At 52.0% G+C, this 27,681-nt stretch overlaps 11 protein-coding genes across 11 annotated transcripts; 6 read left to right on the plus strand and 5 right to left on the minus strand.

The window, feature by feature from the left end:
- Positions 1–179: 179 nt before the first annotated feature.
- On the plus strand, positions 180–1,479 carry N7459_007850 (uncharacterized protein; the record flags this gene model as incomplete). The annotated part of the gene is made up of 4 exons (XM_056947018.1): positions 180–544; positions 598–670; positions 749–1,007; positions 1,067–1,479. 4 exons carry the CDS (start codon positions 180–182, stop codon positions 1,477–1,479), a joined length of 1,110 nt encoding a protein of 369 aa, XP_056796528.1.
- Positions 1,480–1,964: 485 nt separating this feature from the next.
- N7459_007851 (NAD-dependent epimerase/dehydratase family protein) lies at positions 1,965–3,278 on the plus strand (the record flags this gene model as incomplete). The annotated part of the gene is made up of 3 exons (XM_056947019.1): positions 1,965–2,010; positions 2,084–2,245; positions 2,329–3,278. The coding sequence occupies 3 exons, from the start codon at positions 1,965–1,967 to the stop codon at positions 3,276–3,278; spliced, it is 1,158 nt and encodes a 385-aa protein (XP_056796529.1).
- A 1,112-nt stretch (positions 3,279–4,390) lies between these two features.
- N7459_007852 (DNA topoisomerase 1) lies at positions 4,391–7,493 on the minus strand (the record flags this gene model as incomplete). Its single annotated transcript, XM_056947020.1, has 6 exons — positions 4,391–4,525; positions 4,582–5,031; positions 5,093–5,332; positions 5,384–6,901; positions 6,988–7,202; positions 7,439–7,493. 6 exons carry the CDS (start codon positions 7,491–7,493, stop codon positions 4,391–4,393), a joined length of 2,613 nt encoding a protein of 870 aa, XP_056796530.1.
- A 585-nt stretch (positions 7,494–8,078) lies between these two features.
- On the plus strand, positions 8,079–9,303 carry N7459_007853 (F1F0 ATP synthase subunit gamma; the record flags this gene model as incomplete). Its single annotated transcript, XM_056947021.1, has 5 exons — positions 8,079–8,134; positions 8,285–8,859; positions 8,924–9,036; positions 9,095–9,150; positions 9,210–9,303. 5 exons carry the CDS (start codon positions 8,079–8,081, stop codon positions 9,301–9,303), a joined length of 894 nt encoding a protein of 297 aa, XP_056796531.1.
- Positions 9,304–9,797: 494 nt separating this feature from the next.
- Positions 9,798–11,073, plus strand: N7459_007854 (uncharacterized protein; the record flags this gene model as incomplete). Its single annotated transcript, XM_056947022.1, has 2 exons — positions 9,798–9,956; positions 10,030–11,073. 2 exons carry the CDS (start codon positions 9,798–9,800, stop codon positions 11,071–11,073), a joined length of 1,203 nt encoding a protein of 400 aa, XP_056796532.1.
- Positions 11,074–11,476: 403 nt separating this feature from the next.
- Positions 11,477–13,006, minus strand: N7459_007855 (F-box protein; the record flags this gene model as incomplete). The annotated part of the gene is made up of 1 exon (XM_056947023.1): positions 11,477–13,006. One exon carries the CDS (start codon positions 13,004–13,006, stop codon positions 11,477–11,479), a length of 1,530 nt encoding a protein of 509 aa, XP_056796533.1.
- Positions 13,007–13,221: 215 nt separating this feature from the next.
- Positions 13,222–14,735, plus strand: N7459_007856 (putative disulfide isomerase; the record flags this gene model as incomplete). The annotated part of the gene is made up of 2 exons (XM_056947024.1): positions 13,222–13,384; positions 13,462–14,735. The coding sequence occupies 2 exons, from the start codon at positions 13,222–13,224 to the stop codon at positions 14,733–14,735; spliced, it is 1,437 nt and encodes a 478-aa protein (XP_056796534.1).
- Positions 14,736–15,120: 385 nt separating this feature from the next.
- Positions 15,121–15,996, minus strand: N7459_007857 (uncharacterized protein; the record flags this gene model as incomplete). Its single annotated transcript, XM_056947025.1, has 2 exons — positions 15,121–15,487; positions 15,542–15,996. 2 exons carry the CDS (start codon positions 15,994–15,996, stop codon positions 15,121–15,123), a joined length of 822 nt encoding a protein of 273 aa, XP_056796535.1.
- A 550-nt stretch (positions 15,997–16,546) lies between these two features.
- N7459_007858 (ribosome biosynthesis protein KRE33) lies at positions 16,547–19,812 on the minus strand (the record flags this gene model as incomplete). Its single annotated transcript, XM_056947026.1, has 2 exons — positions 16,547–16,745; positions 16,820–19,812. The coding sequence occupies 2 exons, from the start codon at positions 19,810–19,812 to the stop codon at positions 16,547–16,549; spliced, it is 3,192 nt and encodes a 1,063-aa protein (XP_056796536.1).
- A 1,061-nt stretch (positions 19,813–20,873) lies between these two features.
- N7459_007859 (putative capsular associated protein) lies at positions 20,874–24,218 on the plus strand (the record flags this gene model as incomplete). Its single annotated transcript, XM_056947027.1, has 7 exons — positions 20,874–20,914; positions 20,995–21,053; positions 21,118–21,431; positions 21,494–21,907; positions 21,960–22,112; positions 22,161–22,591; positions 22,643–24,218. The coding sequence occupies 7 exons, from the start codon at positions 20,874–20,876 to the stop codon at positions 24,216–24,218; spliced, it is 2,988 nt and encodes a 995-aa protein (XP_056796537.1).
- A 241-nt stretch (positions 24,219–24,459) lies between these two features.
- N7459_007860 (uncharacterized protein) lies at positions 24,460–26,137 on the minus strand (the record flags this gene model as incomplete). The annotated part of the gene is made up of 5 exons (XM_056947028.1): positions 24,460–25,298; positions 25,362–25,604; positions 25,667–25,782; positions 25,849–25,957; positions 26,029–26,137. The coding sequence occupies 5 exons, from the start codon at positions 26,135–26,137 to the stop codon at positions 24,460–24,462; spliced, it is 1,416 nt and encodes a 471-aa protein (XP_056796538.1).
- Between the last annotated feature and the right edge of the window lie 1,544 nt (positions 26,138–27,681).

The raw sequence follows: 27,681 nt of genomic DNA on the forward strand, positions 1-27,681 counted from the left end.
CCCACCCACTTTCTTGCATTACCCCTTCTGCCTACTTCACACGGCCTTGCTTTGGCCCATCAATACTAGTTCTGTTCCACACGAAATTTACATGACGTGTCCATAAAGCACTATCGTTTTGATACTCTGAGAGTCACCTGGTCCTTCTCCCTATCCAACGCTGCCTTGCAAGCACATCCATGATGCCCGCGCGCCGCAACAGTTACCATAAGTCTCATACCCGGGCGGATTCTAACAGCCTCCTGGAGCTTATTGAGAGCAAAGAGATTACGAGCAGGAGTACGCTAGATGAATTCCGGAGATTTTTCGATTTCAAAGATGAACACTGGAAGCGCTTCCGAGAGCTGCTGCATCATCACGTCCAGTCAATCTTCTCATGGTCCGATCTCCAAAGCGATGAGAAGCTGCGACACGAGTGCGCCACGACGTTTCTCGAGCAGGTGGGAACGCAATATTGGGGGACTGAGGAGAGCCGACGAGAGTATCTGTTGGAAGACCATCTCGAGATAGACAACCTGTGCAAATGGCCTCAGGATAGGGAGGCGTGAGTGACTACGATGTCGCGGATCCCGTGAGGATTCAATTGACAGCTTTCAGAATTACCCAGGCCCTTGAGCTTCTCCTGGAAAAGAGCTCCAAAAATCGACAGAAACCACCACCGACCCGACCGGTAAGCTTTCCAAACTTGAGGGTCATTTCTCTTACCTGCCATGGATCTGCTAGGATCTTTGTCATTGACTGACTCCAGGCTGTGGACAAATGTTTGTTGAACTCGCAGTCTTCTGACCTTTCCATGAGCATTGATGAACCAACGACCGACCGGGACGCTAGAGACAATGGCACCGCAGCTGCTGGAAAGACGAGTCAAACTCCTTCTCCCAAACTTGCAAGAATCAAGAAACACCATAATACCCCGGAAGTGTCGAGGAATGCACAAGGCCGATTTTCCAAGGTCACCGCGCCCAGTGGTGCGGACAGCCGACTGACTGATACGTCGGAGACCCAAGGTACGACGGACATGCCGATTTTTCTTAGGCAAACGGTAACAGTTCATCTAACTGCATAGTGGCATATCCAGTCTCGCAAGTTTGTGGTGCGAGTGAGACAACCGGTGACGTGCAAAACAGCATGGCGACTTATTTCCTGGTGCAGGAGGAGGATAACCCGATGGAGCCGGTGTGCGTCCCATTCGAGAGTTTTACGTCCTCAACCAGCTTTCTCAAGAGAATGGAGGAGGAGTGTGGGATCTGGGAAGTGGACGAAACCTCCCGGCAGCTGTTCGACGACATGCCTATCCTGCGACGCCGGTATGCGGTGGTGCATTTGAAGTGGTCCGGGGCACGATTTGTGATTCGCCGAGACAGCGACGATCTTCAGGCCCTGGTGAACCGTGTGGGTTATGCGTGGAAGGCCAAGGACCAGGGGCAGTTGGGTGTGTTTGAGTTCGAGATCGGCGTGACGCTGAAGATGGAATTGTAAGGAGATCATGCCATGAGTATCGTCATCGTCACCGCTCCCGTTTCCCGTGAAGAAAGCAACCCCGGATCCGACGGGCGCAGACTGTCGGGTCGGGGCGATCGCAGCCATGCCAGAACCATGGGCGCTGCGCTGAGCCCGACGTCACCACTCTTCCGTGCTCTCCGATCGCGCAAGGCTCGGCAGCGAGTCCACTGGGGCTACTATAGATCCACGGCGTCGCTAGAGCGGAGGGACTTGGCAGGGGAAAAGAAATGAGAAAATGAAAACTGAGCAAATGCGATCGTACGAATTTCCTATAGCGATGCATTGGTGGACCAGGCCCGCATGAACTTGGGAAGGTTCGCCCCAGCTGAGACGCACCATTTGATTTAGTCTCCCCCTCCTCCTTCCGCGCTTTCTTCCCATTCTCCCATCTCATATCAACATCTACTCTCCCTCCCCTGAACCCTCGGGGAGCAATTGGCTCGATACGCCCCCTATTCATCATGGCTGACGCCAAGAAGCCCGCCGTCCTGATCATCGGTGGCCTCGGTGCGTTCGCAGCCCTCTCCCCCAACCCCCCCCCTCCTTCCTCGACATTTGAAATGCAGACTGACCGCTGTAGGTTTCATCGGCCGCCACCTGGCACTGTACATCCACGAGAACAACCTGGCCTCTGAAGTCCGCCTGATCGACAAGGTGCTGCCGCAGTTGGCCTGGTTGGCTCCCGAATTCGAAGCAGCATGCTCCAAGGAGAAGTTTGTGCAGGCCGACGCCAGTCGGGAACGTAAGTGGCGCTATCCACCTCTTTAATCCCCTTCGGCAAAACAGTTGGACAGCAAATCTCACAAATGAACCTCTTCTCTGCAGAGCACCTACCGCGCATCTTTGACCGAGCGAACGGCGAACAATTCGATTATGTGATCAACTGCGGCGGCGAGACCCGGCATGGTCAGCCCGACGACGTCTACGAAGCGCGCAGCTGCACACTCACCGTGACATTGGCCAAGGAGGTCGCTCGAAGAGGCATCTCTGTATATGTCGATACCTCGACGGCACACGTCTACAAGAGCGCTTCATCCCCGCGCAAGGAGAGCGACGCACTCCAGCCATGGCATAGACTGGCCAAGTGGAAGATGAAGGCGGCCGAGGAGGTGTTGAAGATTCCCAACCTGAATTCTTGCGCACTGCGCTTGCCACACGTCTATGGAGAGTACGACCCGGGCTACTTCGCGACGGGCATCTGTCTTGCGCGCGTGCACCTGGAATTGGAACAGGACCTTGTGATGCTCAACACCAAGGATGTGAAGGTAAATACGTTGCATGTCAAGGATGCTGCCAGCGCACTCTGGTATGCGGCCGAATGGCGTGCCAGCATGGGAAAACTGGACCCCAATGACCCCACCCTACCGGACGCCTTCAAGGACTCCTCAAAGATTGTCGCCTTCAATGTTGTGGACCACAACGATACAAAACAGGAGCATGTCGCGAAAGCCCTGGCCGAGGTTTTCAATATAAAGGTCACCTTCCTCGGCTCGCTTGTGTCCCAGATCGCTAAGATGAACCTCGATGATGTGGTTGATGACATGAACGAGGTCAGTCTACAGACGTGGGCGGATATTGTGGCCAAGAGCAAGATTGAGCGTCCTGGTCCCATCGGTCCTTTCCTGGAACTTGACATCCTCAAGAATCAGGACCTGTCAATTGATGGCTCGCTTTTTGAGTCCACAACAGGCTGGAAGCCAAAATACGAGCATTTTGACACCAACAGCATCCGCGAGATGGTCGAGAGCTACAAGCGCATGGGCTGGTGGCCATGAGGCTTGCCGACGCCCTACTCAAGGAATGACTTGTGTTTTCATTTCTTGGGCTTGAACGACTTTTTAACGCTCTCGTTCGATCGAGATTAAGAAGCGGAGTCGGTATCTTCGACATCGCCTTCGCATCGCATTATCCCCAAAAGAAGCCATTGCCTCGCGACTTGACACGACCCTTGATGAACTTTCATCCCCCTTCTCATCAGGTCTGGGTTCCTGGTCCTGCTTTTGTACTGTAATAAACCTCTGGTACGGCGGTCTTTTTACCTTTCCCCCCTTTTGATTATTTTTGTGCATAAACTCTGGCTTCCTTCTTCTCATACCCCACACTCGTGGTCTTTTCCTTCGTTTGACCGAGTTTGCATGTTGTATCATTGAGCCTTTTCTTTCAAAGCTCCCTCTCGTTGACCTAGCATCAGCCCCGGTCACCCCGTCTGGAAATTTTTGTATTTTAGAATTGACTCAGAAACTCCGGCAAAATCCCGATTGGCTCTAGATTAAATAGGCTTGATCTTCTTAAATCTGTTCATACATGTACTAGGGTCCCACCTATGCGGAATGCACAACGCACCTGCGTCTCATGCAGGCCCCACTGCCTACGTGGTCTGCAGTCGAAGGCTCTCAAGATAAGTGAATGATGAAGCGGTATCATTTTTTGTGGAACGAAGCCCTAAACAGAATCTGTAGAGTACATTGCGACCTTCCTGTATACTTGATTTCTATGGACTGACTGGAGGAGCCAGAGTCAATACCAGATGCAAGGGACGGGGTCGGGTTGGTATGCAAATTAAGTCACCAAAGAGTGAAATGCGACTTTTCTGGCCTTTTTTGCATGGATGTTGTTTTTCTTGGGGTGTTTTTTGTGTTGCATTCTCAAGTCCTCCACGTGCGCCCTGATGCGTTTTCATATGAACCTTCATAGCAAACCTTCAGCTTGCACTAGGCGCAAAGGAGCAACCCTGAGGTTCGAGCACCTCAAACTCACGTTGATTGAAGAAAGGAAACAAAACTACAACGAAACCAAACCAGCTCTTCAATGGTCAAATCAAGGCAGAAAGCAAGGAAAGCCAAGGTAAATTGTATGAGAAAACTTGCCAAATGCAGAGGAGGATCGATTAAAACTCCCAGTCCTCTTCGACAGACTTGATGGCCCATTCGAACTTCTCACGCAAGGCCTTGGAGAAAAACTTTTCGATGGGAACATTGAACTTCTTGCTGAAGACAACGGTGAGACGGGGGTCGATGTAGTTCTGATAGAAGAGTTAGCATATAGCATGGTGTAGGATTGGCAAACCGCCAAACTCACGATCTTTGAGGTACCAAGGGCGACCTCCTTGTTGTCTTCCTTGTCCTGAGCTTGAAGGGACATCGTTTCAACTCGTTGGTCGAGCTTGGTGATGTTCGCCTCGATCTTCTCGACTGTGGGGCCTCTGCCCTCGGCTTCAACCTTGCCAGTCTTGTTCTCCTTGGCGAATTTCTTCTGCATCTCCTTGACTGCCTCCAGGCGCTCATTGAGCTCTGAGACCTTCATCTCCTTCTCACCATCGGCAACTCGCTTCTCATTATCCTTCTCAAACTTTTTCTTGATCTTCTGCGTCTGCTCCTCCATCAGGAAATCTTGATGTTCCTTGATCCAATCCATGGTGAGATCCTCATCCAGTTCAAAGAATGACGCGCCCTTCTTCTTCTTGAGGCTAGGCTCCAAATCAAGCATCTGTTGCTTCAGCCGCCATTTCTGATAGCGGAGTCCCTTGATCTATTAGATGAAACATATTAGCTTGCCATATCGGCAGAAATGCGGTAAAAATAAACCATACTCGCTCGCCCATCTTCTCCATTTGATTGGCATGACCAGCAGTAACCGTTCGCTTGTGGTTACACAGAATGGCAACTTTGCGGTTCGCATCGTTGTAAGCCTTAACCTTTTCTGGGATTGTGCCAGCGGCCTTCATGTCCTTGAGCAGATTGCTCATGGTGAATGAGGCGTTGTAGGTACGGAACACTTTAGCAGTGAGACCAGGCATGTAGTTTTGCAAGTGCTTGTTGAGGGCAGATGTCTATACGTTATTAGTATTAAGCAAGTTAGTCAGGTCATGTGAGGTCCATACAGTCAGTCGGTCGAAAACCTCATCGCCATTCTTCTTGGGCGCTTTCTTGAAAATCTTCAGATTTTTGAAGACTTGGGGGTCGACCTGAACTTCATCGTAGAATCTGATACTGTCTTTACCCAAGAAGTCAAAGACAACAGTATTCGGAGGCTTCAGCGAAATGTTCTCGTACTTCAACGAGCAGCAACCAACAGTCTCGGCCTCATCCTCGCCTTTCTCATTGCCAGCACGCAGAGCAAACTGATCAATGAGATAGACAGCTGTCGCCTTCTGACGCTCAATCATCAAGTCATGCTTCAGATTCTTCTGGTAATCCTTGCGGATCTTGTCGATATACTTCTTGAGCTCACGGGCTTTCTCAAACTTCTTGAAGTCACTCTGTCCCTTAATATCGGAGTTGGCGGCCAGCATGACGTATTTATAATTGCCATTAATGTTTTCCTGCCACATCGCAAGCCAGGTGCCCTCCTGATCATGCTTCACCTCCTTCCAGTTGTGACCCTGCGGGGGCGGTGGAACCGTGGCCTCCTTGCCAATGTTGATAGTGATCTGCTCCGGTTGCACGCGGGTCTTAACGCGCCCAGTCTTGGGATGCTCACCTCTTCCACGGAATAGTGAAGGGGGCTCCACGCGAAAGTTTCCAACTTTTTGCTTGCGACCATCCCACATGCAGAACTGGTAAGCAGCTTCTTGTTCGTCTTTCTCGGCCTTCAAACGCTTCTTCTCAGCGGGAGGCAGATTTCTCTTCTCTTCGCGCTGGGCATCGTAGAATTCGAAGATGGGCCTAAAGTCGCACTTCCCGAAGTCTTTGATGTCAACCTTATTACCCTTGGAATCCTTTGCACCTCCTGTCTTCTTGAGAATATCCTTGAAATCCGCGAAGAAGTTCTTCTGGAACACAGGGTTCTCAACATTGTGAGTCGAGTTGAGCATGCCTCCAAAGAAGCCAGCAACTTCTTCAGCATCGGGATGCAGCGTGACAGGGATGCCATCATACTTAAGCTTGACATTCTTAGGCAGGGGTTCGTAAGGTGGCGGGAAAACAACGCCATTGTGTTCCAGAGTGGACCACTTCTTTGTCCCGTCACCCTTAGCTGTGTCTTCCCACCAACGGTATTCCTCTTCCTCGTCTTCTTTCTCATCGACATCCTCGCTCTCGGCCTTCAGCTTGCCTTTGCTTTTCTGTGGAGAAACCGGCTCAGCCTTCACCTTCTTGATGGCAGGCTTTTCGTCAACGGGCTCCTTCTTGACACCGTTTGATTGTCTCTTGGTAGCTGTCGCAGGCTTGGCTTCCTTCTTGACTGCGGGTTTGCGCGCAGCTTTGGCATCCTTGGATGCCTTCTGTTCGATTTTCTTTTTCTGCGAGGACAGTCTCCTCTCAATCGGGGCGTCAGAATCCGACTCGTCTCCGATGGCGGTTTCCGAGGCCTTCGGAAGCTTTCTTCCATTCACGGCTAGGGGAACGTCGTCGTCCGTTTCAGGATCCTCGTGCTTAACGAATGTTCGTCGGCGTTTGCTCTATCGAATGGTCAGCCGCTGAAACCAAGAGCGACAACAACGTCGCAAGGCAAGGGTAGGTCACATCGGACCTATGCGAGGCGTACCAAAGGCTCATCTTCTTCTTCGCTACTCTCGGACTCGGCATACGACTTTGGCTGGTCGATGCTTGTCCGAGACTTGCGCTTGCTAGGACCACGCACCTCCCCATCCGCGTCCTTCATCTCCACATCCTTGTCCTGCACAGGACCGAACCGAATAGACACGCCGGGGTCGAGATCACCGTTCGCGACGGCTGGGGAAGATTTCGAATTCGCCTTGGCTGAGGAGGGCGTAGCTAGCAGGGCAGAGGATCGCATGTTAGGTAGGCCACAGACTTAACGTGAAGGTGCGAATTCGACAGAGAAGACAGAATGAGATGGAAGATAGGAAAACATGATAGATAAAAGGGTAGATGGAGATGTAGACAATGGCAGAATAAAGTGAGAAGAGTTCTCGAAAGGCGAATAAGACCCGAGGGAGTACATACGCCAGCCGAATTACCCGGGGAAAACTTACCATTGGCACGGCCATTTGCGCGCACAAGAGGGATGTCATCTTCGGAAGAACTCATGACTGTGATCTGCGAGCCAGGTCGAAGCCGGTGAGGGCCCAAGTGAAAGGATCGAGGGATAGGCCAGGGCAGATGTCCTCGTGCGCCGAGTCGGGCCAACCGAGCCGCTTGATAGAACGATGAAGTGAAGGAAATTCTGGCCAATGAAGAGAGAGCTGTCTTGAACGAGAGGAGATCCTTCAATGATGTGAGGAAGGAAGGAGGGTGTGTGGGGTGGTTTGAGGCACCGCGTGGGAGGGAAAGCTGAACACCGGGGATTGAGAAAGAGCAAGTTTTGGGGGGAATGGAGGGAATGGAATGGAAAACGAGGCCTTGACCTCACTCTGCCTGAGGCCAGGAAGATTATGCAATGTATTTGATGCCCAGAAATCAAGGCATCAAAGTGCGCCGGAAGTCGGAGTCGTGCGCCGTAGATGCTTGCCCGCTTGGGTTTAGCGCTGCAGTGCTGCCAGGAGTTCAACTTCGCACTTCCCGACTATCCCCAGCAACCCAGCAAAGCGAGGCTTCTGCATCCTGCCCTGCTCTCCCCTCCCCCCTCTCCTCCGCAATTCTTCTCTGCTCGATCTTCTCGCATATCCCTCCGCAATGTTCTCCCGTGCCGTCCGCCCGGCCCTCAGGGCTGGCAGTGCTGCCGTCACCCGGTAAGTCTTCTTCCGATGCCCGCCTCGTGGCCCGGTCCCCTTCACCCGATTGCACTCAACCACCACTACCACCGCCATCTCGAATCGAACATGCGAGAACGGATCGTCTCAATAAACAAGAGCTCTGTCAATTGCTGACCCGCAATGCAGCACTGCCCCGCCCAATGCCGCCAACTTCGCAACTCTGCGTGAGATTGAGGGCCGCCTCAAGTCCATCAAGAACATCGAAAAGATCACCAACACCATGAAGATCGTTGCCTCGACTCGCCTTACCCGGGCCCAGAGGGCCATGGATGAATCCCGCAACTACGGTGAAACCTCCAACACCGTCTTCGAGAAGGCCGAGACCAAGCCGCTGGAGGACAAGAAGACTCTGTTCGTCGTTGCTAGCTCCGACAAGGGTCTCTGTGGTGGTATTCACTCGGGTCTGAGCAAAGCTACTCGCCGCATGCTGGCCGAGAACCCCAATGCCGACGTCGTCATCCTCGGCGAGAAGGCCAAGGCCCAGCTGTCGCGTTTCGCTCCCGAGAAGATCCTCCTGAGCTTCGCCAACGTCTGCAAGGATATTCCCACCTTCGCCGATGCTCAGGCCATTGCCGACCAGATTGCTCTCCTGCCCACCGACTACTCCAGCGTTCGCATTATTTACAACAAGTTTGTTAATGCTCAGAGCTACGAGCCCACCACCGTTGAGGCTTTCTCCGAGGAGGCTATCACCCAATCTGGTATGTCGTGTTCTAGAGTATTTGGTGCGTTGTAATTTTCAAACCTAACTGTAGCACTTCACAGCCAACATCTCCGCTTTCGAGATCGATGACGAGGCTCTGGCTAGCCTCCGCGAGTACGCCCTCGCTAACAACCTCTACTGGGCCATGGCCGAGGGCCACGCCTGCGAGATTTCTGTAAGCTAAAGATGCAATACCTGCAAACCCTCTTGCATTATGCTAATGTATTTTCCAGGCTCGTCGCAATGCCATGGAGAACGCCTCCAAGAACGCTGGTGAGATGATCAACAAGTATGTGTCCCCGTCATCGTCAATTCCAAGGAGGTTTGGTTTTTCTGACAGTCTCAAAGGTTCCAGATTCTGTACAACCGTCAGCGTCAAGCCGCCATTACCGGTGAACTGGTTGAGATTATCACCGGTGCCACCGCCTCCGCGGACATGTAGAGGGCTGCTTCTGCTTCTACGGGATGAAGTCGCATTCAATGTAGACTTGTTGATAGTTAGATCGACCCTCTGCTTCTGTAAAATCAGTGTCAATCCATTTCATTTTCTTTTGTGCTTCGTGCCTGCTAGCCTGTTGGCAATTCTAGTCTAGCTCTCTAGGGCTGTAGTTCTATTGACGTCGGCCCTTGTCCCCTTCCCAATCTTACCATTACTACTGGTCCATCTACTGAATCCCCTGTCGCTTCGCGCTTACTTCTTTCTTCACTTACCATATCCACTAGGCCAGTCATCGCAACGCCATCCCGGCGCTCAGTTACCCCTGGTATCCATTTGGCAATCTCCCAACACTTCAGGACGTGTGTGGAGCCTGTTATTCACTTCTTCACTTTTACCTTTCATTGATCCAAGCAGACCTCACATATTGCTGTCTTGTTCATATTATTGTGTTGTTACACTTTCCATCATCCCAAACTCCCTGGTGCCTAGCAGTCAAGATGGCGACGCGATTGCCCTTTGTCAATCACTATGCGACACTGGGTGTCTCTATTGATGCCCAGCCCAAAGAAATTAACTCTGCCTATAAAAGGCTCGCATTGATTCATCACCCCGACAAGTCTCGTGAGAACGAAAATTCCCCAATACTATTTCGTCAGGTTTGTCGTCTTGGTTTGAACCATGTCCTTGAAATTTCCCAGGCCAAAAAGACTGACAGGCTCCTATTGATAGATTCAGGAAGCAGTGGAGGTTCTTCGCGATTCCGAGCGTCGGCGAGAGCATGACAAGGTTCTCGAAGCGCAACATCCCAGAATTCGACGCAAGCCTATCTGGGAAGAATGGTATGACACCGACGATCGACCCTGGCTGGATAAACAAGTTCGTTACAATCTAAGCAATCCTTGGGAACGTTATCTGTACACTTATGGTACCGGTGTTCATATGAATCCGAGCTCTAAGGAGTCGAGAGATGAGCAGGCACGCCATGAACATGACATTGAAGATTGGGAAGCTGAATATGCAGGCACCAACGCAGAAGTGCAGAAGGCAAAGGCAGAGAGGCGAAGGGAGGGAATGCGAGCCAGAGTGATGCGTGATGAAGATGAAATGGAAGCTGAGGAAGAAGCAAAAGAGGCAGCAGGAACAGAAGACGTGGAGAAAGCACCAATGCCTCTTTCTGAAGCCGATGAAGATTCCGGAGCCGATCAGTCGACAGATTATGAAAGCTTCACAACCTGCTCCTCTCACAGCCAGTTCCATGTCAATTCTCAATGCCAGCCTGGACTTTGCAACTCTTCCTGCGAAGTGTATGAGCCCTGCATTGCTGACGAGACAGCAACTGACTCCGATGTGTTTTACGACTGCACTGAGGGCTCTATGCATGATGTCGAGGAGCCTCAGGTCTCACAACAAGGACCCAACGAGCATGAAGCCACAAGTCAATTGCAGCCTTTCATCGAGTACTGCAAAGCTAAATTAAACGACCCCAGCGCAAGATACACCCTCGATGATTTGTACACAGAGATCCATGGTCTGGTTCTGCATGTTTTTTGTGCCTGGCTGGAAAGTACACGACTCTCGGCCTATGACGATAAAGGAGCCTTTTCAAATGACCCCAAGAGTTGTTCGCATCTCGGAAATTGGCGTAAGGTGTTTGGGCTCTCGGAGTGTGAAACCTGCCATCTCTGGAAGCCTATTTTCATTGTGATCTGCTCAGACTGCGGTAAACAAGCATGTGTCGGCTGCAAGTCCAGTACTAGTCGTCGTGGCTCCTAGGAGCCAGTGAAATCAATATGATCAAGAGAGTGAGTGCCAACGTGTCTTCTTCTCCCTTTCTATTTCTCTGGAATGCTCGATGAGTTTTTGCTTCATCGCCAGGCTTGGTCTGGGACCCGGGGTTTTGTCTTTAGATCTTGAAAAGACCATCACGACGGATGAGTTTCTTGCTTGAATCTCTTTCCTCCGACACACATACTTTCGCTGTCTCCGTTAAAATTTCAAATGCCTTGAATGTAAATTCCCTCGACGTAGACAGCCGTCGTATTTCATGTAAGAAGTTTGCGAACGAGGATCTCTAGAATTAGCTCGAGAGGTGTTCAAGACGGGACTTTCTTCAATAATGTCCTGTCTTCATTTCTCATATGCCTAAGTAGTGTGATGCAATGTGCCGCTGGCATCTTCATCGATCGAATCTGTAAATCACCAACTCGTGGTTGCGATTCTCGCCTAATAGATACCTTTCGCAACCTTCGATCTTCCCTCTTCCCATGAAATCTATATTTGGCCGAGTTACCTCTGATACCATCGTCTGAATAGTCAACTTGATTGTCTGATCCTTCTGGTCCTGTTCTCTCTCGTCGTCATCCCATCTTTTGGAATCAAAGTGGAGGCAGAAACTGAGACCGGCATTCCGATCTGTGACCTGTGCAATGATGCCATACCAACACTCTACCAAGAGAGCCATACAGCTCAAGGGAGATGCCTGTAGGCTGCAATTTCCGCGATACGGGGGTAGCACCAGCTCGCTTTTCTCTCGCCGATGGGGACCATGGCCTTGCAAAGGGACACTGGTGGTTATGACGAGGGGCAGACCAAGCGTGTCGGGTATTGTCAACCAGGTGTTGATGTTTTCTGTGATTTCCACTGCTCGGCCATCCTCCGTGACTTCGATTCGCTGAACACTGGGGCAGCCTCGTTGTCGAACACCAAAGAATTCCAGGTCTCGGAAGCCAAACCTAGCCACGATAAATGGAGACTGGTCAACTTCCGGGCCTGTCTGATGACTAGCGGGGTCTAATGATGGGCGATAAGAAGATGGCCTCGAGATATCCCAAACGAACAACGACTCAATGGGGGCATCCTCATCTGCAGTGTAGAGACTGCGGTTAGGTTGCCAAATATAGATCACATAATGAGTGTTGGTGTGCGAGGAGAAGAATCGATCTCGCTCGCTGAGTGGGTGACCCAAGAACATGATCTTCCATTCATTGCGAGGAACAATACTCCAGCCGTCATCAGCATTTTGTTCAACCTCAAAGGATGAGGCAAAGTGCCTATGTACGCCGTCACTATCGTTTAGCCAGTGGAATGCCTTGGGCTCCGCCCATTCCACCACAAGCAATCGCCTCTGCAGCCGCACTCGTCGAACGACCTTTCCACGGATGATGAATGGAACCATGAATTGCCGGTCATTGCTCAGGTCCATCAGTAGCAGGCACTGGTGGTCCGCGCTAGGGAATACCAGTAACCCGTCCTCGTGCGTCCATAGCGCCTCGGAGAACTGACGATCAACGAACTGCCTCACATGGCTAGCATGCGACTCCCATGGCTGAACCTGAAACCATTCCCGGTCCCCTGCGCCGCCGAAGTCGTCGCACAGATGGTATCTTTGCACAGAGCGGGGCTTGCCTCGTTGCAAGTGGTCATATCGCGAAGCGACCTGGTCAAAGAGACGCCGAATTTCCTGGGTTTTGAGATGGCCAGAGCTCACGTTCAGGGCCTTCACTTCATCCGTCCAAGGGAAGTGTCTTTTGACGAGTGGGATTAGGACACCTGGGTTGCCGAACGCCTCGTTCCAGGCGCGCGAGACACGGCGGCATCGGACGAGATCCCGTGGGGTCAGATAGGCCAGAATCAACCAGAACACATCCCGGGGCAGAAAGGCCAGATCCTGGGCATGTGTATCCTGGACACAAGACTGTGCGGTCATAGCTGTGCTGCACAGAGAAAGACAGACCCCAACGGCAAGGCTGCTTATTGGAGAAGCGTTCTCTCCGCGTGCCAAGAGCTTCAGGACACCTTGCGTAATCGCCATGACAGAACGGCGTTTCCATCAATCTGGCCTCTCCGCCTCGGACTATTCCTGCGATGCTCTTGTGAACTCCCACATAGCGACGACTCCCTATCTCCGCAATTTGACTCACAATGCTGCCGCACATTTCGGTCATCCTGCTGGCTGCTTCGTTGCTGGCGGCGCTCCCCGCCAACGCCGACAGCTTGTACACCAAGAAGTCGCCGGTGCTCCAACTGAACCAGAAAACTTACGGCTCGCTCATTGCAAACTCAAACTACACATCGGTAGGCTCCTGTTTATAGCTCGTACAGTTGATACTGAATGTCCTGCGCATATATTAACGGTTACATTTTTATAGATCGTCGAGTAAGCTCTCCCCGCATCGTCATCGTCCCCTCGCTCTCTCCTCTCCTCCCTGACTCCTGCGCTTCTCAGATTCTATGCGCCGTGGTGTGGCCACTGCAAAAACCTCAAACCGGCCTATGAAAAAGCTGCTCAGAACTTGAATGGGCTGGCCAAAGTCGCCGCGGTCAATTGCGACGATGACGAAAACAAGCCTTTCTGCGGCCAGATGGGCGTCCAAGGTTTCCCTACACTGAAGATCGTGACTCCCTCCAAGAAACCAGGCAAACCACGCGTGGAGGATTACCAAGGCGCTCGCAGCGCCAAAGGCATCGTCGACGCGGTGGTGGATCGCATCCCCAACCGCGTGAAGCGCGCAACGGACAAGGACCTGGATAAGTGGCTGGCGCAGGACGAGGACCGACCCAAGGCCATCTTGTTCACAGAGAAAGGCACCACTAGTGCGCTCATTCGTGCATTGGCAATTGACTATCTCGATGCGATCGACGTCGCCCAGGTGCGCAACAAAGAAACAAACTCGGTGGAGAAGTTTGGTGTCTCCGAATTCCCGACGTTGGTTGTGGTTCCTGGTGATGGCTCAGAGCACAAGCTGTATGAAGGTGAGATGAAGAAACAGCCCATCTCCGAGTTCCTCAGCCAGTTCGCCTCGGCCAACCCCGACGCCTCTGGCAAGGCTGCATCCCCTGCAGACTCGAAGCAAAAGCCGAAATCCAAGCCCTCGAAGCCTGCATCGAAGCCCACGTCTGTCGATGACGATACCACCGAGGCACCTACCGGCTCTCCCGATGCCCACCCAGCTCAAGCTCCCAGCTCTGTGCCACCAGTTCCTACTCTCGCTACTCCCGAATCACTCGAGTCGGCCTGCCTAGCCCCCAAGTCAAACACCTGCGTACTTGCACTTCTACCTGCTCAAAACGATCCGGAAGCTGTGAAGCCCTCTATCGCCACCGATGCCCTTGCAAGCCTGGCGGAGATTGCGCACAAGCACGCCCAACGTGGTACCCATCTTTTCCCGGTGTATGCCGTCCCAGAAATCAACACAGCGTCTCAGACCTTGCGCACTTCGTTGGGCCTGGAAGCTAGCCAGGCGGTGGAGATCGTTGCCGTGAATGCCCGTCGTGGGTGGTGGCGTCGGTACCGGAATACCGAGGACTTTGGTGTCACCGCTGTCGAGGGGTGGATTGATGCCATTCGACTTGGAGAGGGAGCCAAGGAGAAGCTGCCTGATGGACTTGTCGGCGAGGCTGAGAAGGTTAAGGAGAAGGAACATGATGAGCTGTGAGAACTGGACGCTAGTGAGACATCACACTCAGTGTCCCTTATTGTTCAATCTCTGTAATTGCATCTTGCTGCCCCCATGGGAGCGGTATCTAAATCTGAAATATATTCTCACTAAATACCATTTTACTTCACAAGTTCTAAGTCATTGTACAGTCATCGACCAGAAGCTGTTAGGGTCTCCTGTAGTGCGGTAGTGTGTAGCTACATACTAGTTCAGTCACATATTAGGACCAAAACTTTCGCCTTGACTGTGTTCATGATTGCTCGCTACGGTTAACTTTTGACTTCGTCGTAGATCACGCAAGTTTCCCTGGACTTGCAATCCTCATTGCCCCTTTCCCACAACCCCAGAAGCCATGATTCAAGAGATAGAGCCCGAAAGAGAGTCAGTCGTTGACAGGTAGAACCCTCAAGCGATTGATCGGAGGCTCTTTTCTAACCAAAGGGCCTTCCAAGTCTTTCCTTTCCCAAGTCATCTCGTACTTGTATTCACCAGGGCCATTGTAAACGATGCGCAACGTGAGAACCCCCCTGAGATGGTTGTTGACCACAGCTAGAGCCTGTATGATGGTGCCTCTTCTGTCTGAAGATATCTCATTGCTCAAGACATTCGTTGATGCAAACTCAAATTGGAGGGAACGGAAGGTGTTCAGTCGAGACTGGGGGCAGCACCTTGGAAGTTCGAAGAGGGTGCGCCAACCCTCAACATAGAATTGGTTCTTTGCATAAAGAACGTCGATTGCTTCGAAGTATCTAATGATAGATTAGGTGCCTATCCAGACAAGTAGCCAATAGTGACAAACTTACACTCTTCGACACGTGCACAGGAATGCAAGTGCACTTGGTTGGTGAAGTTCAGGCAAGACCAGAGACATCTGTCCTCCATTTTGTTCTAGAGTCGGCCAGAAAATGCAGGACGAGTCTCGGAGTACACCGGCCTGGGAAAAGCATCGCTGGTGGTCAATGAATGTATTCTTCTGCTGGCGATCAACCGGGATTTGGCAGTCAAAGCTTCGAAACTTGTCCGTGTCTTCCACGTACTCGAGATGGATTGTTGATGGGGAGACAAGAATGGCCTGATAAATCATATCCCGAAGCTCTCGCGGAAGCTCAAAGATAGAGGATTGCAGTTGGTCAAAGGTTTTCCGAGAACTTCTGGTTCTCTTCGCCGGTTCAGGAAGAGGGGGCGTGAGGGCTCGTCGAGCTTGCTCATGCTGAAGCATGAACTGGGGGTCGCCTGTGCGTTTGGCCTTTCCTGCCATCGTGCTCGTCTCGCGTGTGTGCAGCGATGAAAGAGTGGCGAGAAGAAAGGCGGATGGTAAAGTAGACGATCGACAGGGTGGTGGGAAAGAGCAGGAGGGAAGTGAAGGAGTGGAAGATGGCTACCTAAGTAGGTGTCAGAGTATTCAGCACGTCTTCTCCGAGAGAGGAAAGGATCCTGGTAAACAAAAATTAGGCTGCTAATTGTGATATGATGGGCTTTTCTGCTTGAGAAGATCTATTATCTCTTCTTCTTTTTCAGCTGCAATACTCTTACCTCAAGCAGATTGCGAGAGCTACTTCTCTATTCCTCCTAACCTCCTTGGTCGAGATGGCCCTTGGTCCTGCTTTAGACTATTGTGATCGATATGCGTATGGCAGATGAGAACTTGTGGTGTCGAATGCAGGTGGTAACCAGTGAGTACATACTCTAGTATATACAAAAAGCAAGCATCCAGCGCAACCCAGACCTGTTTTAGAGGGTACAGTACATAGCCGAAAGAACACCATAGGGAAATGCAGAAAACGCCATCAAATAATCATGAAACACATTTATTTCTTCCTTCCCTCGGTGCCCTTCTTAATGATCTTTTGCCTCTTAGAGTCCACTTCCTTGTCAAAGATCTCACGTGCAGTCTCGCTCTTCTTGCGCTTTGAAGGCTTGGACTTCACACTGACGGTAGAAGCACCTCCCCCCCGGATCTGCTTCTCGGCATCTTCCCAAGACGTGGTACCGTTGTCAATTTCGTATCTGAAGACTATAAATCAGTTATTGTTCATTCGGGCTTACTGAATTGCGGTCAAGTTCGCAAAGGCCTCACTCACTTGTCCAATGGAAGGGCATCGATCAGCGCACGTTGCTTTTCACGCATCTCCTCGTTGATCTGCTCACCCCCTTCACGGAGTTCGTCATCCAAGCCAGTGTCGAGGGGCTTGAACCGGCCATCGGCCATGTCCTCATCATGAGCACCTCCGGCAGAAGCAGAGGCAGGGATCTGCTCAGCAGGCATGGAGTCTGCGACGGCACCTTCGAGAATGCCACGGAAGTGGGTCGAGACCTTGCGCATGATCTTGAGGAACATTGCGAGAAGCTGAGAAGCTGGGAGGCTCAGTTCCTTCTCCAGATCATCCATACTCTTGCGTTGTAAGCCGATAGCAAGGAGAATTGACTGCTGCACACCGGAAAGGCTAACCTTGCCAGCCAGACGATTGCCAAAGTAGTATTCAGAAATGATGGGAACCATATCCAAGATGACATGGTAATCTAACAGGTTATTGGCGTAGCTGTCCAGGCGTTTCAAGTCGAAGGGTGAAAAGACAGCATCAAGCTCAGCCTTCTTCAAGATGCGGAGCGCGGCGGCGGAGTCAAGCTTGGCACCGGAATTCGCAGATTCGCAGATGCTGAGAGATAGAACTGATGGGAATTGACGGAATTGGTAGGAGAGCAGGGCGAGGAATCGGCGGTGGAAATCCCGGGAGAAGGCACCCAGCCAGCTGGCATCATTGCTGCCGGTGGTCAAGGTGCGCAGCATGACACAAGAGTGCTCGCCAGTCAGTTCGTTGGGAGTCTGACGCAGGTAAACCGGAACGAAGGAGGCTCGCTTCCAAAATTTGTGAAGGGTGGGTGTAAGCCCATAGCTGACACCGACATAGTCAAGACCATCCGGACGACGCTCCGTCAGCTTTCCAAACAACGGGGGCATAGAGCGAATATCCCGGACCTGGACATTATCGTCCAGAAGACTAGAGTTGGCAAGCTCCTCATCTGTGACACGAACCATCTCCTCATGAGGAGCAGCCATGTCCTCTGACAGGCTAGTGAACTTGCCCTCGTAAAAATCGACCAGAAGTTCCAAAGCGCGAGAGCCATAACCCATACCAACATACTCAGGGTTTGTAGCGATTCGGACAACTCGAGCACCCGAAAGACCAGCAAAATCCTCGTCCTGGAACTGCTGGCTGACAAGCCACGGAATCAAGTCACCACCAGCTCGCTGACCACGACTCAAGCTGTTAAGAACACTTTGCCTGCTGATCCGACCTTCGAGGGCAACTTGGATGACGCAGAGTGGTTCTGGCAGCTTCGTTGCCTCCTCATCAATTGGCGGGACAAGAACATAGAGCTGATGAGCAGGTGCATCGCTCATAAGCTGGAGATCATTGGGTGTGTTCTTGTAATGACTAGCAACATAGAGGGCCATCATCTGTTGCAAAAATTTTTCGGACACAGGGTGGAAGGAGAAAAGAGTGTCTCGGTTGACCTGGAGTAACTGGCACTGCGACGGGTGGGGGCAGCCCTGTGTGTTCATACGAGACTTAGGCAAAGTTGCATCGAGACATAAGACCTTGTTCAGCCATTTCTCGACCGAATCCCCGGGGGCGTAACGGATTGGTTCAGCAAGCGTGATCTCTCTTAGTGTCCGACCGCCGAGATTTTTGTCTGCACCCTTGGAAGCCTTGCCGGTGCTGCGGTCAGCCACGTCAGTGTCTCCGCTCTTCATGCCACCTCGAGACTGTTCCCGAAGCTGTTGGATCAGCTTCAAAGATAGAGAGCGACCGGTTCCTTCATAGCCGTTGATAGTGGACGCCATGAAAACCAGGTAGGGGCCCATCAGCTTCCGCACCAAGGGCAGGGGAATGGCAGCTGCTTCATCGATCACCAACAGCTCAGCCTGGCCCAGGACGTGCGAATCCTGCGGCTGAATATACTGAATTGTCTGACGGTGATTGCGGTGAATATTGACGCGGACAATAGCTTTGTTAAAATCCGGGTTTGTCGATTGCAAGATAGTGTAGTCAACATGGTCGAGATAGCCCAACGCATCAAATCCTTTGAACACAAATTCGAAGAGAGTTTTCAAGTTCTCAGGGCTCGGGGAGGTGATGAAAATATTGCTATAGCCATGCGCAACAGCTGCTGCAATTGCGACACCAAGAGCAGCTGATTTTCCTCGTCCACGGCCTGCAGTGAGGGCAACTGTGCTCTTCAAGGTTTTTTCGGCAATGGCGTCAGCAAAGGTCAACAGTGCCTTAGCCTGGTCGACGGTACGGGCGAGATTCACCAGTGGACCCACGGGCTGCGCATCTGCCAGACTCTCTTTGATCTCCTTCAATTCCTTCTTTGTGCCCGAGTTTGACTCATCGGTGCTTTCTGGAGCAGGGAGAGGCTTGACATTCTTGCCGCCAGAAATGGGCAGCACGTTCAACTCGTCGTCGACAACCAAGCACGAATCACAGCTACCCAGAGACAGAATGAAGCGCTCATTGAACCGAGCTACCACATCGTCATGCGCCTCTGTCCGGTATCGGGAGTGGATGTCCATGGACAAGGTGTACAGCTGCTTCAGGCTGTTCATGCTCTTCAGTAAGAGCAATACCATACCACCGCCCTCGACTGTCTCGACGGTACGTGCCAACAGATTCGGGGTCATGGCCTCGAAGTCTTGCAAGATACACATGCCGTATGTGTTGCCCAGAATCTTCTCCGTCTCCTTGTAGTACACATAACGAATTTGGTTGAGAGTGATGAACAGCTCGAAGGGGTCCTCCTGATTCGGTTCGCGAATACCCCGCTTGACTTCCTTCTTGATCTTGGCTTCGCGCTTCTTCCGGTGGCTAGTAAATCCTAGCAGATCCTTCTTGTATGCCCACAGTACGGACTTGTTCTGCTTCACGTCGACGCTGGACATGATGTAGTGGAGATGGACGATGACATCCTTCGCCCGGTCTCCCACCACCACGAAGAAACTGCGTTTCTTCTCTTGCACGCCATTTCGAATAAGGGCGGGGATGCGCGAGTCAATCGCTTTGCGCGGCATGTTGAGCGTGCGGAGCTGGCCGCGAGGAACTTCGGGCCTTTATGCTCGCTAATCGATTGCTGATATGGGAGAAAAAAATCCAGATTTCCCGTGCAAAGCTGGGTTGCTTCCAGTTTTGAGCCCTGCAATAAATTCCTCAGATAGGGGGATGCTGATCAAGTTAGATCTCTCTTGAGGTCGCCTGTATCTCAAACGGGACCAAAAGGAAAAAAAATCAATACTGCATCCCTGTACCGCCTTCCTATTATGCCGGAACCATCCCACCGCCTTCACCTTACCTCAGATAGTCACGTGAAACAGGCCTCCCTCCCGCCTTGTCGATGCTTTCCAGATTAGGATACCAGAACCTTAGTGTAGCCGCCTTCGAGCGCATTCGTGCACTCTGGCGTCCGCGCAGCTCCACTATCGCTCTCTCCTCCACCATTGGATACATGACGCATGGTCGCATGCTCTGGCACGGCCCATGGCGCATACCCATCTCAGGCACGTATTGCCATCCCCTGGGGACGCGCGAGCCATTTCTTCATTATTTGAGAACAAGGGCACTTCACGCCGATGGCTTCGCGCCGTGACGTTCAAAGTACGCCAAGTGGAGTGCTCGGAAGCCAAGTGCATGTCTTGCTGTCTTGGACGCATTCCGGGGCCGCAAGGGCGCAAGCGGCCCCAGTGGGAATTGTTGGTTCAGCGATTGGACCGCGATACAGCGAAGCAACGCCAAGGCCCACGGTTGCGTGTTCCAACGAAAGCCAAAATCCCACCGTTGACGCAACTTGATCGCCAGTGTGCCATGATTCTAGGAACGCTGATTAGCTGCTGACTAGTCCCGCTCCAGTCTGAGCCTCTGGGTGGTCCATGTCAGTGTCAATCAATCCCCTGCAGGCTCCACCCGGGAGCACAGGACCCTGGTCTCTTCGCAATAATATGCCGTGCCGACGCTTTCCCCTGCGCCTCACAACGTGCACACAACGGTCTTCTCTTGAACATCTGATCCAATTCCTGTTGCGAAGGGCGCAATGGCCTATGGTATAGTCCGCGTGGAACGGTAACGATTTGAATGCACAATGCCCCAATTCTCCGAGATCGCGCTCAAGGTCTCTGTGGGGTAAGTCGCCGGCAGGCCGATGCTGCCATTCCATGCCAGTCCGTGGGAAAGCCAATTCCTGATGATCGCATTCTGTTTAGGGTCTTCTTCTTGACCTCTTTCTTCCTCACCGCATCCTATAAGGCTACATTCGCCTTCGGTAAGTCGCCACTATCGCTATTGGTATGAACGAGCTCGCCAACTGATCCCGAGTGAATGGGCAGATCGCCCGGTCAACACAGCTGTCTTGACCTGTTTCCTCACTGGAACTGTGTTTCTGGTTTTAGGCCGGTTTCTTCCATTGGTATCGCAACCCTCGTCACCCACCAGCAAACGATCCGGGATTCCACTGGCCGACCAGTATGAACTCGCGTCGCGGGCCTCTTCTCCGTCCCCCGGCATAGATGCCGAGGAACATAGCCTACCTCGATCTGCATATTGGTGGAAAATTGGCGTGCTCGTTGCTCTCTCTTGCTTGAGAGTTGAATTGTTCCGCCAAGTCACTCTCAACAGCGAATGTGTGCCAGCTGGATACTCGGTAAGACAAGCGACCCATCCCAGGAATATGTTGTGCATCGCTAAGCGTCTTCTGCTCCATAGTATGCCATCCCATTTGTCGTTTCGCTTTATGACTATTGGTTTATTCAGCGGAGATGTCCAAGAGAGGATTATGTTCCTCTACAACGATCTGACAGGCTACCAACGCCGGTGGCCTATTCGATATTTCGGCGGGGCTTCAATTATCTGACTCAGAGCCGATCAAGACGAGTCGTTGCTGCTAGTTTGCTCTCAATTGGTGGCTATCTAGCTGCATCATTCACCGCCGGTAGCGAGTCAACCTACATCTGCCCTATTATTCTCCATGGAGCGTCGCGCCTACGGATGTTCAGAGCCATCAATTTGTTTGTGGATTCCGTTCTCCTGATTGGAATTTCTGAGATTGCTCAACGCGGCGATGGTTCGGAAGAGCAGCGGAGAAAGCGTGTAATGGTCTCTTTCGGAGCTGGTCTCCTCGTAAGTGGAAATGCTGCGAAAACTTGAGCAGGTGATTAACTGTATACTTCAGGGCGTCGCTCTTGTTTGGAGTATTATCGGTTTTTTTGTGGTGAATACCCACCCTGAAAACGGTGGGCAGCTCTTTTTAGATGCGCAATACTCGCGTAGCGCCTTCGGCGAGGCGCTTTTGGCCGTTCTTTTCGTTTTATCGGCTTGGTATCTTGTGAGTATGTCCTCTTCTTCATGTTCGCTTGGTGCTAATACAATTTAGCTGCCATACTATGGCGCCCTAGGAATCTCCATCCTTAGCGGTTTCATGTTCATATATTTCCCCGCAGTGTCGATCCTGCTTTTCGAGCAAATGCCATTTCCATACATCTCTCTGGCCCATTCTATCCTTCCTTTGATTGCATCCACAACAGGCGCGGTACTATTCCTTCTTGCTCGTATAGTGCGCGAGGAAGAATCGAAAACTCTGTACCGTGCCAACATCGCACTGCAAATATTGTTCGTCGTTTTATGCGGAGCTGGCATCGCGTTTGCCTCGAGCAAACACCATTTTGGGCATACACACCCTATCGATCTCCTTATTCATAAGGGAGCCGTTCACTATGATGAGTTTCTCGCACAGGCTGGTGCCAGCAAGACACTGGAAGATACTGTCTTGGAATATCGAAAACGATACCGTCAGCACCCGCCGCCGTGAGTTCTGATTCCCTGGCTGATGTTGACAATGAACTAATTTTCATCTAGTGGGTTTGATGAATGGTATCGTTTTGCGATTGCGCGGTCTTCAGTCGTTATCGATGATTTTGATACAATCTACGAGAATCTGCTCCCTTTTCGAGCCGTGAGCCCACAGAAAATCCGTGAAATGACGCAGAAATTGGCGACGAATCCTTTCAATGATCTTGGAGGAATCAGCATTCGCGATGGCAAACCCCAGGTCCAAGAAGGTATCAAACCGACCCACGCATGGATGGTACAGGGGGCAGCAGAGATGATTGGGAAGTTCTCTAAGCACCTCCCGGATATGGACCTTGTTTTCAATCTGAATGATGAACCGCGCGTTGCGGTGCCATGGGGAAAACTTCTACCCCTCAAGGAGGCGGCACGGGCACAAGAACCCGTGCCGGAAGAGGATTTACTACCAAGTTGGTCTGTCGACCGACAGGCAGGCTGGGGTGCCCTCGAACCCGCATATCAGACCAATGAAACTATCTTCGTGGACGGGGCCTGGAGCGGTATATTCGACCGGTACGTGAGTGCAGTCTGTCCGCCCTCATCCAGGGCACGTACACGACGCATCTGGAATCGCCATGACATTTGCCTGGGCTGTGCAGCACCGCACACTATGGGTCAGTTTCCCTTGGATTTCAACCTTGCGTCTGAGATCTGCCATCAGCCTGATCTGGCTTTTCTTCATGGCCTCTTGATATCTCCGGCTTCTTTCAAGGTGTCACAAGAGTTGGTCCCTGTGTTCAGCCAAAGTGCTCTCAGTGGATTTAATGATATCTTGTTCCCGAGTCCATGGAATTACATGGACAAGGTAAAGTATGATCCCTCCGACAAATACCCCGACCCCCAATACGAGCAGAAAGACAATTCTCTCTACTGGGTTGGAAGCACCTCCGAGGGCTATAGCCGCTTCAATGAATGGAAGGGCATGCCACGTCAGCGATTTGCACACCTAATGAACAACAACACCCACAACCAAGTTTCTGTACTTCTGGCTGCTGGGCCGGGCTACAAGTATGAGATCATGGATGGCTCCGCGCCCGCAGAGCAGCTGCACCTGCACACAAACGTCCACATCGCCGACCCGATTGTCCGCTGTGGCGACTGTGAGCAACAGCATGATGAACTAGGCACCGCCTCCTGGACTGATTTCCAAAACCACTGGTCTCACCGATTCCTCTTCGATCTTGACGGGGCGGGGTTCAGCGGTCGTTTCCTGCCCTTCCTCCAGAGCCACAGCCTGCCACTAAAGACTGGCCTGTTTCGACAATGGTTCGACTCGCGAGTGATCTCATGGTTGCACTTCGTACCCGTGGATATTCGTCTTCACGGTCTTTGGAGCACCCTAGCGTACTTTGCGGGTGTATCTGATCCCAATGCCGACAAACACAACCCTGATCCGTCTCATGTAAGGATGAAGGCGCATACCGAACAGGGCTGGTGGATTGCCGAGCAAGGTCGCAAGTGGACCGAGATCGCACTCCGCAAGGAAGACATGGAAATCTATTTCTTCCGCCTGTTGCTTGAATGGGGGCGCCTCACGGATGATCAGAGAGATGTGCTTGGCTATAGACCAAGAACGCCTGTATGAGGGCGGGCTATATTCTTTTCCTTTCCTTTCTCTTTCTACACGTTCTTGATATGTAATTTACAGAAATGGTATATATATGATTAAGTGTCCAGGTGTTTTTGCGTGTAACTGGCTAAGCGGTGATTGCTAGGCAACTCGTAGTGCTAAGTGCTGCGGAGCGCAATGTCTAATTCGCCGCTGTCGGATAAATTCGTCTACATTGCCTCAATCTGCAGGTGGCACACTCTCAAGCCAGGGCTGGTTAAAGAGCCATATTGCTACATGTGAAAGCCGGGGTCACCGCTCCCGAATAATCAGCAATGATCGCCTCAACGGCAGCATACAACCCCGGGCCGAGTATGAACAGCCCCACAAGGAAGATGAACACGTTTAGCAAAGTCAGAGCCGTCCTCCCCAAGCCGGCGAAGAGCCGGCCCCGATTGAGCTGCCAGTACGCAATGGCGAAGTAGATGAAACCAAAGAAGGAATCAAATGCGGCGCTGAGCAGGGAGAGGAAATCTCCCATGCTGGGCACGACTTCGGAGAAGATGAATGCGAGGAGCCAGATACCGATCATGACCGCGATCCAGACACCCCAGCCCATGATGGTGTTGCTGTGCGCATGATGGGACTTGCCCATTGTGCGGAGGTAGATGAATTTCGCCGTCACATTCGCGTAGATCACGCCGATGATCAAGGTGGGAACGATCACGAAGCCGAAGGAGGCCTTCTTATAGGACACCACGCCGAGACTGCCGAAAGCAGGGGCTGTGGAGTATTGACCAAGATATCGGAAGCCAATGGAGGGGGGGACGATGAACAGGATCGTGGAAATCGCAGTCAGAACAGCAAGGGCCTTGGGGAAGTCCTGGGGCCGTTTCATTTCCGAGATGAAGGTCGGGAAGAGGATCTGGGGAACCCAGAGGAAGGTGATGTTCAAGACGGCGTTCATGCACGCGACCCAGGTTGTGCCGGGAAGCGGGAATGCATAGGTCTTGACGGGGCCATCGGTTGGGTAGTTTCCCTTATATCCATAGAGCGGCGCTGTCTCGATGCCCGCGAAAATCAGGAATAGGAGGATCGCGATTCCCATGCAGGAAGCTGGGATGAAGGAATGATTAGCAAGGAATGGGTGTGCGAGGAAGAGGTCAAGAAATCACTCACAGGAAAACATAGACATGAAGCTGATATGGTGAAGGGTCCGAGGCAGAGACATGACGATTCCCATGATTGTCGCAATCACCGAAAACACCGCAGTGCACAGCGAATGGTCCGACAGGGTATTGAGTACCTTGGCACCGGTCAAGACGTGGAAGCCGATGAGAAGGATGTTGTTGGCCAGCAGCATGAACCCAGAGAAGACGTAGGCAGCCTTGCTCTGTCCAAAGATGTAGTACCCAAAGTCACCTATCGCGAATTCGATGAGTATGGGGATTGGAGGAATTGGAGGACGTTGGTCGACCACTCACAGATATCCTTGATCTGAGGATACTTCATGATATACTTGTGCATGGTCATGGAGGTGATCCAAAAAAGAATGCCGGAGAGAAGCATCGTGATGATGCCGGGAACCCATCCGAGGACGCTGTGAAGGCATAGATTGTCAGACTCGACCAGCCGTTGACGGGTTCAGGTTGGGGAGACTACTCACGAGAGGGACCATGACTGTGCCATGATGGCGAGACAGACCTGGTCACCGGCGAGCAAGCAGGCTGTCTTCTGCCACGACATAGTCCGGAGTTTGATCTCATGTTGATGGTCTACGGCCAGCGTTAGTTGAGAGACCGGGTCCGTCAACACCGGCAATCGCGCCTGGCGTGCCAATACCCACCTTCAGCAACCAGCGCTGTGATCGTATCGATCGAGCTGGCGCCATCCACCTCCTTTCCCAGCGTATAGCCCGCCTGCTTCGTTTCGTCCACAGTTTGAAGTGCTGACATGTTGGACATGGTCGTCGAGGGTGGAGGGAAAGGAAAGAAAAGGCAAGGAAAGGAAGGATCTACAGATCCCTGCAGCATTAAAAGCACGTGGCCAGAATGCTTGGGCGCACGAATTACGGGTCTTCGACACGGAACTTTTTATTCTATTGCTAGTGCTAATCTCGTGTGGTTTGCTACAGCAAATCGACTGGAACGGTGCGTAGCGTGGATGGCGCCATAAAAGAATTGCGAGAACGGACTAACGTCCGCCTAATCAGCCTTTAGAAGCGAAACGAGCTAGTCGCGACAGATGTAGCAGTTCAACCGTCTTCAGGATCTCGTTTCGTTCCAATCATGGACCTCAAGTTGCCAGTGCATATCAGTCCACGCAGGAAGTGGGCCCCAACGGGCCGCTTCCATCTGCCATACAGGTCAAAATGGCTTTCACACCGATGAGACGAGGCCGATTTAACGAGTAGGATGGTTGTTGATCGTGCTGATCGCACCGTCCGCTACCTCTGTGGAGAGACGGCGAAAGTCAAAATACGAGCCCCGCTAGATAAGGGGTCTTGATCCTCTCGGGGCCAATCGATACTTCTTAGATGATGGCCACCATGTTGGGCGGCGAGGACATGTATATTCAATGGCACCGATGCCACGAAAGAGCTCCAGCGATGAAGCTCCGGGGCTTCATCGCTGGAGCTCCCGAAGGAAGCTACCGGGCGATTGAGATGGATAGACCTATATACTCTGTCAGGAGTCTTCTTACATCCCGAGGGAATTCCCTCAGGACCCAGCCGTGCCTTGTCTCCCAACTCATAGTATCGCTCACGATAACAGCAAACCCAGTATTCCACTGCCAACGAAGTGCCTCAGCCGTTGCTTCCACGCTGGCATGCTCGGGGCTCCAGTTATTCTGTTGGCGTATCAGTCCTCGATCGAGTGCGACGATGAGGCTGGAAACGGTAGAGATTGGAGAAAATCAGAAAAAGAAAAAAGAGGAATCGAGGCGGAAGTCGAGAGATCAGGTACACCGGGAGAGAAAGGGAGGAAGGAACTGAGACTATTCTACATATTGATGCCTAACTACTCAGGCATCAACCAGTGTCATGGCTGGATCCAACTCCTTGGTGAACTCCAAGAGGATCCTCTCTTTCTGGAAAGTGATGTTGCTTTGCTACGCGTCCACTAGATGCCCTTGGTGAGGAACGCATTAGAGAATGTTGGAAATGGATGGACTTTCAACCAAGCGATCACGGCCGCCCAGTGCTGAAGATCAGTCCGGTTGTCCTGGCGGTTGATTCCTTCCACGGTTGTTCCACCGCAGAAAACTCGGTCGGGATGACCTAGCACGGTCTGAGAGAATTGGCAAAGTCCATCCCTTTGGCGTTGCTCTGTTGATCTAGTCCGTCGGAGACAGAAGTAGGTCTGTTCAAATCACCCTGTGTCTTGCGCGGGTCATGTGTAACTATCATTAAAAGCCACGCTTTCCGGAAAGACAGTTCAGCATTTCATTGCCAGAGACGGGCGATTTGTGTTGGATCTGGCGGTGCCAATCCCTGGCT

The sequence above is a fragment of the Penicillium hispanicum genome (genome assembly GCF_028827665.1).
Source record: "Penicillium hispanicum strain IBT 35686 chromosome Unknown utg000007l_segment0_segment0, whole genome shotgun sequence".
NCBI lineage: Eukaryota > Fungi > Ascomycota > Eurotiomycetes > Eurotiales > Aspergillaceae > Penicillium > Penicillium hispanicum.